A 19,722-nucleotide genomic window follows, 5' to 3' on the forward strand; every position below is an offset into this window, starting at 1 on the left:
AGGCTTTAATTTTTTCATAAAATGTGTTTACATGTGTTTTATAAGAATCTGAGAATTAATTCAACAAATGCTCAATATTTTTTACTACAAATAACTTCTGTAATTTAAAAATATGTTGATACTTACTCTTGGGAGATAATAGTTTCTTATGTTAGATGATATTTATTTAGGGATTTATCTTAATTAGTAAAATAGTATGTGAATCTTTGACTAAAAAAAGTATTAACGATTTCAGATATTGTCATCTTTACTAATAACTTAAACCAAAAGATCAAATGTTTTGCTGAAATATTTATCTTACATATTTCACTATCATGTGCTCTGCAGTTAGATCATCTTATTAACTAAGAAAGGGAAACATTCTCAATTTTCCAAGTACCGCAGATAGCTTTTGTTACATTAGTTAAAATGGTATTTCATGAAATAAAATTTCAAAATTTTTAAGTCAAAATACAAATGTGAGTTCAAGAATGTTCTAAATGTAGTTTATTTAGGGTATTTCTTTGCGACAAGGTTCTTCACAAGAATTAAAAAATATTTAAATAATCATTGCTTTTTTATTTACATTTTCTAAGTTGTGACTATCTTACATGACAATCAAAAGTGGCATTTACAAACTATTCTCATGGTATGCCATTTGAGAATTATATAATTGATAACATCATTTCATCTAAAATATGAAACTGAAAAGAATATTAATAGTTTATTGAATGACACATATAGGCCTTTTCCCCTGAAATTCTGTTTATAGGTGCTAAGTATCACGGTTTAATATTGACATATTTGAGTGGAAAAACTATCATTTTTCTTTCATTCTACTAATACCAAGCATAAATATTTGCATTTTAATTCTGCCATTTGATACTTAATGTTTGTGTTTTCTAGGTATAGCTTACCTGAGTGGGATGTGTAGTGAGAAGAGAAAATGTATTATTGCTGAAGACAATGGCCTGAACCTTGCATTCACAATTGCTCATGAAATGGGTCACAAGTAAGTGAGAATTCTGGCTATGCTCATATGTTAACATATAACTTTGTAATTTGAGTTACTGAATTACATGCATATCTTTCCATTTTTTGCTTTGGGCTCAGGTTTTTTAAAATTAGGGAAATCATCTAAATTTGAAGAGTGTCTTCTGAATGTTGTTCATTCAGGTACCTCCTGATTCCTGATACTTTGACTAGAGTCTTATAACATTATTAAAATCCTCATCAGGACAGTCGTCATCTGACACATGATTCATTTCACTATGCATTTCCAAATGACGTAAACATTGTGATGATCACGGCCCTACAAAGCTATGTGTTATTCAGACATCCGAGGAAAACACTGTGTAGAAGTGTAAACACTTCCAGCCTATGATAGTGTCTGTCTGTCATTACCCAACACAGAGTAAAGGAATTATTCTGCCCGGTTTAGGAGTAATGAATCTCCAAGAGAATTAAATGGGACACACGGCTCATGTGTAAGGAACATTAAGTGTGTCTCAGGCATAATTCTAAGCACTTTACGTAGATTAGTTCACTTGAAACACACACAAAGCAAGGATTTCATTTTACAAATAATGATAATAACAATAATAATTAGTAGTCACAGCACTTACACAGCACTTACTATGTGCCTATTTCTAGCTGCTTTGTATACCCCAAGCGTTCTTGTGAGGTAATACCATGAGAGTACCCATCTTAAAAGGAAGAAACTGAAGTATAGAGAGGTTAACTTACCCTCCCAAAGCTATAAATATGCTGTGTTGGAGGAAGGATTTGAACTCAAGTCATCTAACTCAGGTCATACTGTTCTCAAATTCTGCACCAAGTTGCCTGCTATCTTTGGACCTTGGATCCCTCATCCATAAAATGGGGTTAATACTTACGTTATGAGGTTGGTTTGGGATTCAAGTTACATAAGAAATAGGCACATGTTTACAGGAATTGTGCTATAGCAGAAATGGCATGGGCTAGGGACTCAGACTTCATTCGGACTGTTGGCTTCCCTGCGTGCTAGCAGTATCAGCAGTACAGATGAAAAGTATTTTAACTGAACTCAGATTTATTGGGGTCCTACTCAGGGAAGTGATCTTTATGGAGGCCTCTTTGGTCAAGGACATATTTAGCTTGGCTGGCAGCGTTTAAAAAGTTGAATCAGTTGCCAACATTGAAAAGTATAAATTTGACATAAAAATTCAGATTTCCAGCCCTGGCAGCATTTGGCACACAGTCCCATACAGCAGCCATTCCTTGGAGCCGAGCAGTGACTGCACCCCTTACATGGGGCCCGTCTTCTCAGCTCATCACAGGTGGCAGCACTCTTGTCTCGTTCACCTGGCTCATTTCCTTTTCATTATATTCCTGAACCCTGGAGACCGTTGAGTAAACTTGAGTTGGCAGTAGAATTTGATGGGTGTCAGAATGCTTAAACAAAAATTTATATAAGATGTAACTGTTTGTTGGGAAAAAATTTTTTATTCAAGTAAGCTGAAGTATAGGAAAATGACCGAATCATAATTATCCAGCCCTGTGAATTACCAAAAATTGAATATACCCCTATACTCATAACCTAATTCAAGAGAAAGGACATTATCAACAGTGATTGATTTTTGATGTTGCTGTTTTTAAATGTATACACGCATTTTTGTTTTATCCTCTGCAAGCTTTTGATAGTCATTAAAATGCTCTAGAATACAAAGAATTTGTTATTCAAAAAAGAAATTAAAAAAAGATTTACAATTTAAAATCATCATCCTGTAGGGAAAGAATGCAATGCAATAATCTCATTCAATGTTTCGCACCACAACAGTAGGATTTAGATTCTTAATTCCAATACAGTTTTCATAATTTAAAGATATTTCAGTTTAATCATAATAGGAAAAACCACATGCATTATTTGAATGACAGAGGCTGAGAATAATGTTTAGAGGCAAGAAAAAGTTACTATTAAAACATCTTAAGACAGTAAGTGCAAATTGATCATAAATACAATTATTATCAATTTAAATGCAATTTTCTGAATAATTAAAATGTTCACCTTAGCCATGCCTTAACAGTTTGATATACAGATTATCTGAATACATCTTAATGAGACAGACAGTAAATAATTGTGTCAAGTACCCTGAAATGTAGAGGATTCACTTTGAAAAAAAATTTTACATTTTAAAAGCAGATATATATAATTTATTTCTTTAGTCTCTATTATATTGTAAGATGTAGGAAAAACACTAATTAAAGGAACCAACCACAATACAGTATGCTTTATTAACGTGCAAAGGCTTGGTCGAGAACTTACAACTACTCAAACAAAGCAGTAAATGATATAATTTAAGGAAAGGGCACTTCAGCTTTATGTAGTAGAAACATTGGTTTATGACCAGGAACTCAGGTTGGAATGGCTAAAATGGTAGTAAAATATTATTTTATTTGACTTTTATAGAGCTGTACCCAAATCAGTAGAGTTGTGCCAAAGGTATGTGTAATGCTTGATGGATTAATACCAGGATGTGTGATATATGTTGAACTACTTAGTTACTAAAAATTCTCCTTACCAGTAAGCAGTATTTGTCTCAAAAGTAGAGGCTAATATTTTCTTGATGCTAGAGAGTGGGAGACAATAGCAGCGAGAATAATCATGACTTTATAAAGAAAAAACAGACAGCAAGGAGTTCATCTATATAAATTACATCAGCAGCAGCCAGTGGAAGATGTAAAGCACAGTGAAACAGAAATACAGGAAGAGAAAATAAAAAACAGTGTTCACATACACATAGCCTCCCCAATAGGGAGAGTTTTCATAGATGTTAGATAATTATATGTATGGATCCTGTGTACACACACACTCTCCAATAGAGCTTTTAGAGGTATGATTAAGATTCATCTGCTTAAGTGAAACTGTTCATTCTTTTTTTTTCTTTTTGGATTTTTTTTTTTCTTTTTGAGGGTCATGATTTCTTCCAATATATTTCCTGTAGGCAGAAAGTGGATCACATAATTCTTCAACCCACAATTTAAGAATGGCAGAATGATCCCATTTAAACTTGTCAGTTCAAGAATTGGTTTGTAATCACATATAAAATGTTTCTAAACTGATTTAAGTGTCTGTATGTTTGTTGCCTTGAATTCGATTTCTAGAAATTCCGAGAGCAACTCTATAAATAGCTGGAAAAGTCAATGTGCTTCAGCAAGTAATAAAACTGACTCTTGGAGGGGTGAGAATTTGAGTAATTGAAGTGAACAAAAAAAATCCTTCTTTTACTATTGCAAAGGAATCTTAAATAATGTCTGCAAAAATGTATTAATTTTTCCTTTGAGTAATTACCAATTAAAACTCATATATAACTATACACAAAAGTGTAATTTAGAATCCATAGCAAGAAAGAGGATATAACTGATTTATAATGATGTTTTATGATTCCTTTTCCAAAATTATTTTCCTTTCTAAACAGTAGGTCTAGGGAGTGATTATTTTTTTTGTAACCCAAAGTCCCAATGATAGAATGTTTTTATTGGTATTTAATATTTTACACTCATGAAATGCAAATAGGACTTTAATTTACTGTAATGAAGCCTAAAATTTTTATTTTTATAAATAAAACACCTTAGGAAATTGTTCATAACTTTGGCAGAGTTCATTGAATATATATGGATTCACATATTTGCTATATTTTATATATTTTATATGATCTTTATGAACAGAAACTTCTTAAAGTGAGAGATTTTACTTTGATTTCAAGCTGTAATTTATTATTCATCTGTTAATTGTGGTTAGATGACTGTGTGTGGGGAAAGAATCCCCAGCCATTGTCAGGTTCAGTGATCTACTTTAAGGACCCATTAAGCTCCACAAAGCTGTTTTACTCATTATGATAGTTTATTACAGTGAAAGAATATAGATTAAAATCCGCAAAGGAAAAAGGCACATAGGGCAGGTCCAGGAGACACCAGGCACAAGCTTCCATTTGTCCTCTTCCAGTAAAGTTGAGAAGATAGTGCTTAATTCTCTAAACAGCAGTGTGTGAGAATATGCACATAGCATTGCCATCCAGAGAACCTCACCTTAGCCTTGGTATCCAGGGTTTTTAGTGGAAATTGGTTGTGGAGGCATGGTTGATCACCCACAAGGCAGACCTTTAGTCTCCAGCTCCTCCAGAAGTCAGTCTGTCCCAATTACCCCACCACAAATCACATTGTTTTTATTAACTACTGGACATGTCCCAGGACCCCCAAGTGAATAAAGATACTTTTATCAGACAGGTTATTTCAAGGCCTTAGAGGTTACCTCCCAAGAGCCAGGCAAAGGCCAGACCTTTCTTTAGAATGTGCAGGTTTGTGACCACCCATACTTGTGGAACTAACACTACTGCACAATCATACATTATTTTTAAAGTTTTAGAATATCATATTAGGTTGCTAATATAAATTAAAATGTGTTCTTCTATTATCAGACATTGCATTAAACACTGTTTATTCCTATGTAATCCAATCTCACAAAAATCTTGAGCTATGTATTGTTTTTACTGTCCTTTTACAGATGAGGAAACTGAAGCTAGTAGAGATTAATTTTTCAGGAGTTCTTTTGGTATTAAAGACATTCTTTATTGATTAAATATATTGTTAATATTTTCCTAGTTCTCTTAGTTAATTTAATCCTATTTTTTTAAGTTTTTGAGCTGCAGACTGTTTTTTTTTAGTAGTCACGTCTCATATTTTCTTCTATTATTTCTTCTATAGTTTTTTTTTGTAATTGAAAGTGCTTCCTCATTGTACAGTTAAGGAAATAAATTTTTGTCTAGTTGTTTTCTGTTTATTCCCCTTCCCATATCTCTCTCCTCTGTTTCTTGCCATTTAACACAAGCAGGTCATCTAAAATCTACTTTAGTGTATGTAGTAAAATTATCTCCATCGAATCTGATTTTCTCATTAACTGCTCAATAAATGATCTTGTATTGAAACTGTGGTCTCTGATGAGATAAGAAGCTATGCCAGAATATAGCACATTGTTCGTTCCATTGAAAAAGTCTCGAAGTAAAAAAGTCAGCTGAACTGAACTGCATGTTTAGTGATGTAGCTGACATTCCAGTTTGGCCACTTATCTAGATACACGTCTGTCACCTGTAGCAGCTGGTGCACAGACCACACTTTGAGTAGCTCTGCTACTTAAGAATTATTCACTCTAAGTCAGTATTGCATAGCAAGTCACGTTTGTTTGCTCGAGAGGAATCTTTTTATTTTCAGCCTGAAAGGTATTTATTTGAATTGTTTATCTCTGTCCTCATATTATTTGTAAGGTACTTTTAGACATAAATTCTGTGATGCAACCCATTGCAAATAACAGAAATTGTTCTTTTGTACAAATATTTAGTGGTATTTTAGGCTGTTTTATTATGTAAGTGTGTGTATATTGATAAAATTTAGGTAACAAAATATATAAATATACACCATATATGTACCATATATATATATTATGTTCTTTTTTCTTTAGAGCCACATATAATTCAGTCCTCTTTGTAAATTCCAACCAAAAGTAAAATGACCCCTTTAATATCGGGTAAGCTTTTACTAAAATTTAGCCCTAGGTCTTAGATATTATAAAATATATTAATTATCAGGGAAATAATAATTTTAAAGATAATTATTAGTAACATAATCCTCTGAGTATTTTTCTGACCTTGCTAAATCTAGAGATTTATTGGATAGCACAACTTTATGCTAGCTTAGTACATTGGGACCAAAGACTTCTTCTCTCACCTGCAACAGGAAGGCAGAAATATCAGCTTTATTTTAGAGATGATGATTGCCAGAGCTCACACAGCTAGTAAATGCCTGAGTGATGTTCAAAGTCAAGCATGTCCAAAATCAAAGCCCATGTTGTTAATTACTGTGCTATGCCGGTAATGCTGAAAGGTACTTCTAATGAACTTAGCTTGCTTCTGAGCTGGCTCTGTAGTATCTTCCCCCAACCTTACCTCTTCACTTGTGCTTCACACTGGGCTCCCTCTCATTCTCAGCCTTGCAGCCACCGCTAGAGTTTTTACAGTGTGTCCGACGCACCTTGGCTCTTGGCACCGCAGAATATCAGCGCATGCCACTCCCTCTGCCTAGAATACTCCTACTTCCCATCTTTGAGTAATTATTTCCTGCCGATCATGATTCATGTATCTCATCAGCAGTCATTTCCCATAGGATGAGTTCTGTGTAGGTCAGTCTATTAAACAGATAATGGCACCATCACTTTATAAATGTACATTCATTCGTCTGTTCATAGGCTTTCCGCTCCAAGAGGTAAGGAATCATGCTTATTTTTTTTTATTATCATGAGATTCCTAATCCACCTGCTAGGGCTCAGTACATATTTGGTATTCCATAAATACATATTCAATAAGTGAATGCTTTAATATAGTAATTACCTTAGTAAAAAATTCTTATGCATAGAATGTCAGTGAAAATTTATTGTAGGAAAGATGCTGTAGGTACACTCAAATATTTTGGAGTGTTTTTAGATATTGTATGAAAAAGTTAATAGATAAAGTTTTATAAAAAAAAATATGTATTTTTAAATACACCCAAGCCCACTTGGAGTGAGACTTTATTCCGGTGTGCACACGCAGAAATGATTCTCAGCACCCTAGATGTGCTCCTTCCTGAGGTCTTCCTGTCACAGTTATATGGAGCTCCATCCTTCCAGCTGCTCAGCCAAAACCCATGAAACTATCCTTGAGTCCTCTCTCACTCCACATTCTGTTCATCAGCTGTTGACGCCACCTTCATAATATATCCAGAATCTGATGCCCTCTCACTAATTCTTCTGCCACCACTCCAGGCCAAGCCAGTATCATCTCTCATCTGGGTTACTACAGTGACCCCCTAAACGATCTTTATTTTTCAGTCCTTGCCTCTCACAGCCTGTTTTTAATTTAGAGCCAGAGAATCTTTTTTTTTTTTTTTTTTTAAAAAGCACATTGCCTGATTGCTTTGCTCAGAATCTTCCAATAGCTTCCTGTCTCACTGGAACCCCAGCCCTAACAGTGGCCCCACAAGGCCCTACACATTTTAGCCTCTTTCCCTCTCAGCCTGCCAGTCCCCTCCTCACTCTAGCCATCAGCCTCTTTTCTGTGACTTAAACACATGAAGCAAACATCTCCTTCAACCCCTTTGCCTTCTGCTTTTCCTTCTGCCTGCAGTGTTCTTCTCCAGAACAGTCACGTGGCTGTCTCCATTTTCTTCTTTAGGTCTCTGCTCAGATACCACCTTCTTGGTGAGGCCTTTCTGGTAACATTTCTTAAAAATGTATGTATAACCACAGTTATCATCTTCTGCCTACTTTGTCCTCCTAAAATTTACCCAATTCCATCTATCTACCTGTCTGTCTGTTAGTCTGTCTGTATGTACATGATGAATTCTAGAGTCCTTAATTCACCATTGTATTTGCAACCTCTAGAACAGTGGTGCTTGCATAATTGGCACATGGTATGCACTCAAAATGTACTTACTCAATAAAGATAACTTTATTACTGAAAGTGTGGAATATATAACCTCTGTGATATGTAGAACAGCAGAAATGAATAAAATATTCTGCTTGAGGAAATTGTCTTATTTAAGTAATAAGTTGGCGTTTATTTTCACATTAAAAATTTACATTAGGATTAACTTTAGGATTTGGATTGATAGAAGTTGTAAAGATATTGAAATCTCCCATCCTCATTTTAAATGCTCAGAAATTCCAAAAAGAGATTTTTTTAAAAAATAAATGATCAAGCTAAAGAGCAAGAGAAAGGGAAGTTTTCACATAGTAAAGATAGGACTCTATCAATATCAAAGAGATGGAATTTTTCACTCACAGGAGGCTAAGTCTTAATGTTGGATAGAGGAGCTGATGGAAGAGAAAAGATTTGAATAACTAAAAAAATTGATCTACTGGGCAGGCATAAAACCTACAGCCAATTAATAAAGAATACCTACTCCTTAAAAACATACTGGATAGTTAAAAAGAATGACCATATATTGTTTTATCCTATAAGTCTAAACAAATTTTTAAAAATGAATATACAGATGAATTTTTCTGATCATAATACAATTAAGCAACCAATAACAAAAAGAAAACTCATAAATACATACATTTACAAATTTACAAGCATGTTCTTGAAAAACTCACAGATCAAAGAAGAAATCTTTAGGGAAATCAGAATATTCTCAGGTTTGAACAGTAGCAGATATACTATTTAGAGAGTATAGTATGCACATGTGCAGATAAAGCAGCACATAGAAGAAAATGGGTAGCTTTATATACACATAAAAATATTTTGAAATTAATGACCTAAGTTTTCAAATTAAAATGTTAGAAAAATAACAACAAAGTGAAAAAAAAAAAGAAGAAAAATCATGAAGAGCAGGAACTAATAAAAGAGAAAAATGCAGTAAACGTGAACAACAGTGCCAAAACTGAGTCAATGAAAATGCGAGTAAAATTGGTAAAAAATAGGATTGAGCAAGAATAAAAGGCACAACTCAACAGTATTAGAAATGAGAAGAGGAAATATAACACAGATACCAAAGATATTAAAAAGATACTAAGAAAATACACTGAATACTTTCATTACAAAAAGTTACAAACAGATGGAATGGGAAAATCCTAAGAAAATGTAATGAAAGTACATAAAGATCTATAACCATTTAGAGAAATTGAATCAGCACTTCAGAATCTTTCTGAAGAAAACACCAGTTCAGACATAGCAGTAGGTTCAAGGAATAAATAATGCTAATATTAGTCTGAATTTTCTAGAATGAAAGAACAGCCTCAAACTCAGTATTTGAGGCTAGTATTATGTAGCATAAAAATCAATAAAAGACATTTGTGAAGAAGGAAAATTAGTCTCTTCCTATCTGAGAAGAATGCAAAAAGGGCAAAGAAACATTTTCAAAATAAAGCAGCACTATGCAAATAAATGAAGTTAATACAAGGGAATAAAGTTGGCTTTATCTCAGTATAGCAAAGGTCATTTACCATTTTAAAATCTTAGTTCCCACATTAACAGATTAATTAACAGATTCTATTAATTAGCAGAAAACCTATACTATCAGTAGATGCAGAAAAATCCAATAAAATAAAAATTTACTCATGTATGTTTACTGAAATGAATGGGAAACATTATTTTTAATGGTGAAATATTAGAAACATTCTCTACAAAAGTAAGTAAATCATAGTTGTCAGTATATCTGCTTCCATGTGTGTACTGGGGTACAAAAAGTAACAGCATGGGAGAAAAATAAATAAAATGTATAGGGATGAGAATGGAAGAAAGAAATCCATTTTAATTTGCAAATGATGTGATTACCTACATAGAAACATGATATAATGCAAAAGTAAAGTACATGGAATTAATTGATGAGTTTAGTAAGTTTATTGGCTGTAAGATACATATGAAAAACTGTCAACACAAAAATACGAAATATCATTTAAAAAGAGGGTACTATTTACTGTAGCAATAGAACACACAAAGTACTTAGTAATGAATCCCGTAAAAGATAGAAAACTATACACCGCTGTTAAAATTCATTAAATTAAACCTGTATCAAATGAAAATATACTATGTTTGTGGATAAATGTAATATCTTGCAGATGTCAGTTCTGCTGTAAATGATTTAGAGGTTTATGGAAATTCCAGTAAATATACTTTTATGTAAGTTGGTAAATATTTCCAAAATTTATATGGAAGTGCAAATAGCCAAAATAGCCAAAACAGTCTTGGGGGAAGCAGTGAAGCTGGAGGCAAAGGTAGAAGAAGATGAGGAGGAGAATAATGTGGGAATCTTTCCCAAAGAGAAATCAAGACCTGCCGTGAGACTTTAGTAGCTAAGATACTGCCAGTCATGCGTGTGTCGATAGCCAGACCGATACAGTGAAATAGAGTCATAACAGCTCCACGCCATACGTGAGAGCCTGATGTCTGACCAAGCTGTCATTGCAGATCAGTAGAGAAGGTTGACTTTTCTGCAAAATGTGATGGTACATTTGATTTCTGACAAGTATGCAAATAAAATTGAACACTTTCTTTAGATCGTTCCTAAAAATCAACTCCGGGTAAAATAAAGACTGATATATCACAGATGAAAGAGAAAGTATAGGAGATGCTCTTTAGGACTTCAGGATTGGAATGATTTCTACAGCAGCACGCATTTTGTGTGTGCCTTCTTTTTGAAGTGGAGGCATGAGATCTGATAGGGAAGTTGGACGTGGATCTTAGAATTAGCCTTTAAGTTTGCTGTTTGTGTGATAATTTCCCTTAATACCTAAGTTATTTAGATTCAGACATACACACATATAGTATGTGTAAACATATGTATTACATACATTGGTTTTTGTGAAAATATTTAATAACTTTAAATATAAAACTAGAAAGAAGGGGCAAAATGAGCATCAGTTGTATAAATGGAAAACTTGAGACAATTTGCTAAAAAAAATCTGTCAGCACAATAAGAGAATTTTATTGGCCTGTTGCAAAACTACGTATAAAATGTTTGCTTTCCAATACATGAATAACAGACACTTGCAAACTATAAACAAAGAAAAAAATTCCACTTATATTGAAGATAGTAAAAAGTAAAATAAAAATAAAAAAAATAAAATACGTAGGCATATACTTCCAAAGGAATGTAGAAGACTTATAAAAAGAAGAATTTATAACCACATAGAGAGTCATAAAAGTGGTTTAAATAAATGGAAAGACATTTCCTGGATTGGGATAGGAACAGTCCATCTTATAAAATGACAATTATCTATATATAAATTAATGTAATCTGCCCAAAAATGTCAACAGAATTTTTTATTAGACACCCTGATTATAGAGTCCATATGGAAAACCCAACATAAGAAATTTCTTGTTAAAAAAAGAAAAAAGTGGTGGTGAAGGACAGGGTTAGCTCTGTCAGATATTAATACATTTCGGAATAGATAAAGTAGTTTGTGCTGGTACTTAAATAAACAGACAAGTCAATGAAAGAGTTTTAAAAAATCCACTTATAATAGGAAAAGATGTGGAAATGTAGCATGTAATAAAAGCTGCACCTGCAATCAGTGGAAAGAAATGAATCATTCCATGAGAACAGTAACAGGAATTTGATTCTCTACCTTAAACATTACAGAACATTCCAGAATGTGTCTGTACATTGAGCTTTTTTTTGTTTTGTTGACTTCTTTTCTTTTTTTATTCTTTAACAGAGAATGTCTATGATTCTATGTATGAAATCTAGAAATATCTAAGGAGAAGTCACACAAAATTAGTGACTTGGATTTAAATATCAACATAAGGGAAAAAATACAATAGTCAGAAGATCAATCACAGTCAGTGCAAGTATTTGCTTCATGTATGACAAAGTAATATTTTCCTTAATAAAAAAGAGCTCTTAAAAATCAATTAGCAAAATGACCAAAGCCCCATTGGAAAAATGGCAAGGGATATATCCACATAGCTCATTGAGATGTACCCATGGCTTATGTGAAAAAAATCCTAGTGTCCTTAATACACGTTCAGACCACCACAATTCTTTCAGCTACCAGTCTGCACGGATGAATCCATATTCACTCCTGCTATTAAGGACCACATGCTTCCCTTGGCAAGAAAACTTTTCCTGCCCTCTTCCCTCATTTTCTCTCCTTCTTTCACATCATTTCTTCAGAGAATTACTTCATGGGTAGGTTAAATCTCTTAATGTGTGCTTTTAGAAGTTCTATATAGTATTCATTCTAATTTTTTCACAGTTGCAGGTTTACATCATTTGTCTAATTATTTGATGTCTATATCTCTAATTGGACTGTGCTTTTTGAGATCAGAGACTGTGTCTTGTCTTATTTTGTTTTTGTTGTTGCTATTCAACATTTTATCTCTAATATCCTTCGTTTTTGCCCAACAAATAGCTGGTAAATGATGTTCTGATGACAGTGTAAGTGAATGAAAAGTATTGGCCTATCTGGGGAGACAGATACCCTCACACGTTTTTGAGGAGTGGAAAGTGGTGTGCTGTTTTTGGAGGCCATGTAGCAATATTTGTACAAATTTAAATAGAGGACTGCTTGTGAATACAGTTTCAGCTTATTTTGCCAGCTTTAAGTATAGCACATTTTAAATTGTAATTTAATTTGTATTTGTTTTTCTTTGCTTACTAGAATGGTTGAGTGTCTTATCTTTTTCTGACTTGCTGAATTTATTCTCATTACTTTAAAAACATGTAGCCAATAAAAGTAATCTTAAGAACCTGAAAATGGTCACTGTTTTACGTTAATAAAATAGTCTTTATTTTTTTTTTGACCATTTAGTAGCTGATGGTTCAGTGCTTTCTTTTCTTAATTATAAAAACTACCCTCTTAAGATGTATTATATCCTTGAAGTAATACAAAGGACATAGGTTGTGGACAAAATTGTTTGTCCTGAAATCAGTAGATGAACAGTTTTGTAGTTTGACTTTAGCACATTTGTGATAATTGATACTTATCGTAGAGTGTCAAGAAAATAAAAAAGCTCTAGCAGACTCCTGTGTTTTTACAAGTTAAAAGAAACTGCACTGAACATACACAATTTAATTCCTGATTAAGAATCTCATATGATAATTAGATGGCCTACTTTATAGAGATGATGAGTGGGATAAAATTACATAAGTTAGAGGAAATTACTTACAAATGAGATCATTATAAAAACACAGAACTTTTTTTCCCTATGTTTTTGGGTTTTGTTTTCCTTTTTTGAACCGGGGGAAAAGACTAACAGATATTACTAAAACTTTGGCCCAGAGACATGGCTTTTCTACTTCAGTTCAGTTTCTTCTGAACTGAGAGGCCAATGAGGCAATAAATATGCAAAGTTAGCTCCTTGAAGGCAATAAATATATGGGGCACCTGCTTAAGTTTTAAGTATGGCCAGAGTACCAAGAATGCAGATGCCTTGTAACTAGTAAGCCTTTGAAATCAACAACATTTGCTCACATGCTCTGATGGAAATTGTGTTTGGATAGAACCAAGGATAGGGCGAGGTTATAAACCCACTTCTTCAGACACCTGTATTTCTATTTATTGGCATCAATATTGTCATCAGTTCTTCAGCTGAGACATCTGAAACATCTTTAACTCTTACCATTTAAGTTCTTCCCATAATCAATTTTCAAATTCTGTTCATTGTTCATCTGAAATAGTTATCCCATCTGTCCATTCCCTCTTCTGTGATTCCTCCAGGCTTGGACTCCTGCAGTACCCACCTCATTGGTCTTCTTGCCTTAGCACCTCATCTTTCCACTCTGTCTGCTACATTAGTCAGATGCAGCTTCCTGAATTGTAGCCCTGATCTTTATTGTCCTTTACCTCCTAATGAAGGGACTGCAAGTTCTGTAGCCTTAGATTCATTACTTTTTATAGAGTGGTCCCAATCCATCTTTCTAACCTTATAATCTACTATTTCTAGATTATCTACGATCTAGAGAATAGAAATAATTTTGTATTTCATGAATGCAAACAACCCATCATTTTCAAGCTTCGTATCTTTATTAATGCTTTTTTTTTAAGCTAACTCCCAGCCCTACCTTTTTCAGTTTTACTTATCCATTAGTGGCCAAGACAAATGTAATCCTTTTCGTGAAATTAGACACGAAAGTCCAACTGGAAATATATCTCCTTTTTTAATTCCCTTGCACTGTTTATTGACAGTCTCACTTGTCACTTAATTTCTAATATATACTGATTTATACTGATATTACACACACATGTACAACATACACACACACTCTCTACTAGACAACAACCTCTATAAAAATAGGATTACCAACTAATACATTTTTTCTCACACAGCACTAAATAGAGTGCATTGTGTTCATAGGCATGCAAACGTTTATTGTATGATTGAAGAAGTGTATGTTATATGAATATTCCTCTGTTGGACAATTACCTTGAGATCCAGAGCAGAAAGCATTTGAGTTCCAGAAGTAGGGAAAGAGGAATTCCTTCGGGTCAATGAATGCATTTGCCTTGTCTGAGTAAAAGAATATGGTTTTATGACTAAAAGTATAAATATGGTAACATATTTTTCCTTTCTGGTACATGATATTTTGATGCTTAAATAAGATAAACTATGTACAAATACAGTAGTTAAATTATGTATCAGTTTGATGATATGATGAGTTTACTTTGAAGCCTGGATCAGACCTGTTCAGCTATTCCATGCAAGTCCTGAAGTCATAGATTTCTAAGGGGCAATTCCAACAGTTTTAGCAATACTACCATTTAAAATTCTGCTAATTCACTAAGAAGCTGGCATATGCCCCAGGAGGCATCCTGTAAAGATAAATTTGGCTAATCTCTCTCATCTTGCCTGAGAATCCCTTTTGGAAGGAAATACAGTGTTTGCCTTTCCTTCTGCGTTGATGTCCCTCAGTGTATCTGTTACAAGAAAGAGAGGACATGTTCTGAAGGGAGAGTAGACAAACATTCAGTGAATAAGAAATGAAGAGAAAGGCAAAACATTATCTAGGACTGTTAGGATGGGAAACAGATAAAATAACAGATTCCTACAATAGACAAAAACAAATATACTCTTGTTTCTAGAAATCCATTGCTCTTTAAAATGTTCAAAATCAATTGTTTTGTAATTAATGTTCATTGACCCACTAAAATCGGTAATGGCTTCATTTCACAGTTTCCATAATGCACGCTTTAGAATTCCACACAGTGGAAGTCTTCCTCTAGCACATGTGCCTTCCTTAAGGTTAGAAACTCCTCAGTGGGCAGGTGAGAGAGAAGCGGATTAGAGCAGTGCAGACTTGGGCTTGAATTCTTGTCATGCCAGCTACTCGCTGAATGAACTCTGGGCCAGTCTGTCTGTACTACTTTTCTTCTTTCCTAAAATGTGGCTGAGTTTCCCTTCCTTTCAAGGCTCATTGGTAGATTGGTGATGCTCTAATCGCGTGGCGCGTGGGTCGACACGTAACACAGAGTAGAATAAAGAAGAGGAAGAATTTTGTGGTAGTAATATAATTATTTTTATGAATGCTTGATGTAAAAAGATTCTCAGCCATTCTTGGCCATGCATCTCTCTATTCATTTAAGGAGTGATTTTATATCCTTCAGAATTTTTACTGGACTGGCAAGAAGTGTACTTATTACAGTGATAGTTGTAGACCACTAGCCCGGTTTTTGTATTTGATACTTTATTTAGACGGTGATACCAGTTAGCATAAGTAGTTTGTCCAAGTTAATAATCATAATGGGACTTCAGCCAGTAGAGATGTGGCAACATTCCCGTACCAGATTCTCTCCAAATGTAGGTTTGGATGTCATAGCGAGTAGGTGGAGGAGGAGGGAAATCACCCAGCTAATGAATGGCCATGCGAGAACTGGCTTTCTGTGTATATTTCTCTAATGCATTTTGGCAAATGTATGGTCTAGAGTAATGCAAGCAACCTTCCTTGAGCAGATCATCTGTAGACCTTGCAGGCTTATGGCTTCTCTAAGTCAGTAAGAGGCCACATTAGTTTCAACTTTTCATCAAATTTATGGAATATTCAGTTGCTTCTATGATTCTATAGCTGTGGATAAATCTATAGATATTTGATATGGTATTGAACTGAATAATTCAATGAATTAAAAAGAAAATATGATAATTCTTACTCTCTTAAATTCTGGGTGGTGATAGTTTGTATATATTACTTGAAATTGACCAGAAATTGAAGATAGTCTTGATATCTTACATGCCATATATTTGAAGGCTACAAAAGTTAAGGATCATAAGAAATATGTGCTAGAATTTACTGAAGAGTTAAAGGTCCTAAAATTTGAGTTACATTTGTAAATACACGTAAGCTGGGAAAGCATTCTGATAGAAATGGACTGTACAAAAATTTAGTCTGGAATTAACTGTTCCTGTGGAAATGAGATTGAAATCAGTCTGCTGATCCTCTGAAAAACAGGATAAAAATGTTTGGATCTTATCCTATAGCTCACTGATTCTCAGAATTTTAAGTGAGTAAGAATCATCTAGAAAATGTGTTAAATTGCTGCTTCTTAAGCCTTATGTATAAATATTCTCTTTTAATTGGTTGGGGTTGAGCCCAGGAATCTGCATTTTAACTAGCCTTCTGATTCTGATGTTCACGATTCATTATTTGCATTTTCAATGTCATTGCTTGCCATGGAAAATTGAAAGATTTTACCTAGGAAACTAGTTTTTGGATTAACGTTTTCATAAGGAATTAAAGTTAATTAAAGCACGGCTTAATAAGGCAAAGAGTTAAGGGGCAGGAGGTCAGTCAGACAGAGGTTACAACAATCCGGAAGGGAGGAAACCAGCACTTATCTTGAGGTTGATGGATGAAGGGGTGGAGAAAGGTGGGTGGATGGGAGAGCTTCACGGAACACAGAAGTAACAGGATCCAGGCATCTTTTAGCTGCCTGAGGGCAAGCAACTGAGTCATCCAACCCCAGTAGATGATAAACTCCTTGAGAGTAAAAACCTGAACCTTTGTTATTTTTATGACCCTACTCAGTGCAGTACCCAGCAGTTAGTCTGGTCTAACAAGCCTTTGTTGAATTGCTAGATAAACCTGTCATATAACACAGCAAAATCAAAAGGAAGCTCTTTTAGCATCTCTGCTTTTTAACCTCTCATTTTTTACCTTGTTGCTGACTTACTTTCCGTTGCCTTTCGATTGCCAGTGAAAGTACATATTTGTTTTGTGCGGAGTGAAATGCTTTAAATAATTTAAAATATAAAAAGTAATGAAAATATCTCCTATTTCTTAATGTTGGGCTTTTTTCCACGAGTACACAGCAGTGAAGTTTCATCACATCAGATACAGCCACTGAATTGTATGAAATTAAGTGTCATTTCATGGAAGTCTAATCCACTTCCAGTTAGACATTGTGAATTTGTTTCTTTTTTAAAATTAACTTTTCTATATATTATATGGCTTTTAGTGGGAAATAAGATATGATGACAAAATATTTAATCCAGTCAGCGCAAAAAGTTTACTCTTTTAAAATATGACTGTTTACCAACGGATCCTTTCCAAATTATCCAAAAAATGTGAGCGAATTCATAAATGTTCTCTAACTCTTTAAACATCAAAAGGGACCATCTTCAAAATCCAAATGCTTCTCCAGCTTTCCGCAGGATATCACAAAACTTCCTGGCAGGAACTTTTAAACAAGTTGAGAAGTTTTATAAGATAAAAATATTTTCTCAGTTGACTTGACAACCATGTACAATGTTAGTGGAGAGTTTATTTGCACAAGGCTCTTTGTCAAAATGAATTTAAACTGAGATTATTAAACTGTAGCTCCATTGCACAGTATGAGGAGAGGTGTTGCTAATGTTTTACTTCGAGAATGTTTTCCATACAGTGTGTGCGACTTGGTTATGGGACTGTATTTGTGAAGGTGCATTTTTGCTAATGGAGAGGAAGCATTTTAAATTATTCAGAAAATAAATCTTAGACATAAATGGAGACTTTTCATCTATAGTTTTGTGATTTCAAGTTTTCTCTGTTTGCCTGGGTCTGAGTCATGGCTCTACCATTAAGCTCATCACTTTCCTTATCTGTAAAATAGAAGTCCTGATAATAGAAACGTTATGGGGATATTGTAAGGATTAAATGATATTATCTTTATAAATGATTAATGTGGTGACTGGCACAGATAAAGATTCACAATTAATTGTTTCATGTCAAATCTGTAAAATTAGGACTAAGCAGTGTCTCTTGATAGTTCCAGATGTGTGGTTAAAAAAGAAAAACCACCCTATCCCAATTTAATGATAATCTTTCTGTTACAAGTTAAATAGCTTTAGGAAAATTTAACTACTGATAAACAACATTTGAATCATCAGATCTCTCCATGGCTGTAGCTAATTTCTTACATGAGAATCAGGATCCCAAAAGGAAAATGATCATCTGGATAAGAAGTTGTAATCTTCCCAATTTGGAAAATCACATTACACTGCTTTGGGAAAATGTCCAAATTGCTAAATCTTGGAAGCAGTCCCTCTCCTTCTCTCAAATGGATACATTATTTAAAGAAGTTTTATTATTTCTGAAAAAGACCAGTTGCCTTTCAAAACTAATAGCATTTGTGTATGGTTCGAAAAACTGCACGTCCGCAAATGGAGGGGTTGGGTCCATTCCACAGGGCAGGTGGCTGTTGCTGGAACAGGGTCGCCCAGCGACGTGTGCTGCAGCAGAACCCCTTGTGGAGGTGAGACAGTGACGCAGTCGGGCTGCATCAGAACCATATTGTTAGTGCATGAAGGCATCTTTATCAGTCTGGAGGACTGTGCCCTATGTACAATTTCGTATTTTGATTTAACATCCAAACAAAGTAAATTCTTGCCGTTATCATTTACTTGGCTTTCCATAAGTTTCTGCTTTCACTAGAGTCAGCAGACACAGCAAATTGCCTTTAAGGATGGTTATCTCTTTGTGTTTTTGTTTTTTTTTTGTTTTTGACAAATTAGAGAGATAAGATAAAATTTCTCTGATTTACTGCCCCAGTTAGGGAGAAAAAAGTTATAGGTTCCTACTATTTTCCAGGCACTGTGCCAGGCATTTTACATTGTCCTCATGTAATTTTCACAACCAGTCAGGAAAGTGTATTTAACAAATGAAGAAACTGAGGCATGTTTATTTCTTTATTATTATTTAAATTGCCTCTGGTCACATGAATAAGGGGGAGATACACATTTCAAATCTTAACTCCTACGTCTT

General features: G+C 34.2%; 1 protein-coding gene across 1 annotated transcript in view; it reads left to right on the forward strand.

Annotated features, from left to right (window-relative positions):
- ADAMTS19 (ADAM metallopeptidase with thrombospondin type 1 motif 19) overlaps positions 1-19,722 on the forward strand; it is a 222,728-nt gene that overhangs the window by 98,114 nt on the left and 104,892 nt on the right. The window contains exon 8 of the mRNA XM_045507852.2: positions 886-991. Within this exon, the coding sequence (XP_045363808.2) occupies positions 886-991 (106 nt within the window). The remainder of the gene's footprint in view (positions 1-885; positions 992-19,722) is intronic.

Source organism: Camelus bactrianus, chromosome 3, assembly GCF_048773025.1.
Source record: "Camelus bactrianus isolate YW-2024 breed Bactrian camel chromosome 3, ASM4877302v1, whole genome shotgun sequence".
NCBI classification, from domain to species: domain Eukaryota; kingdom Metazoa; phylum Chordata; class Mammalia; order Artiodactyla; family Camelidae; genus Camelus; species Camelus bactrianus.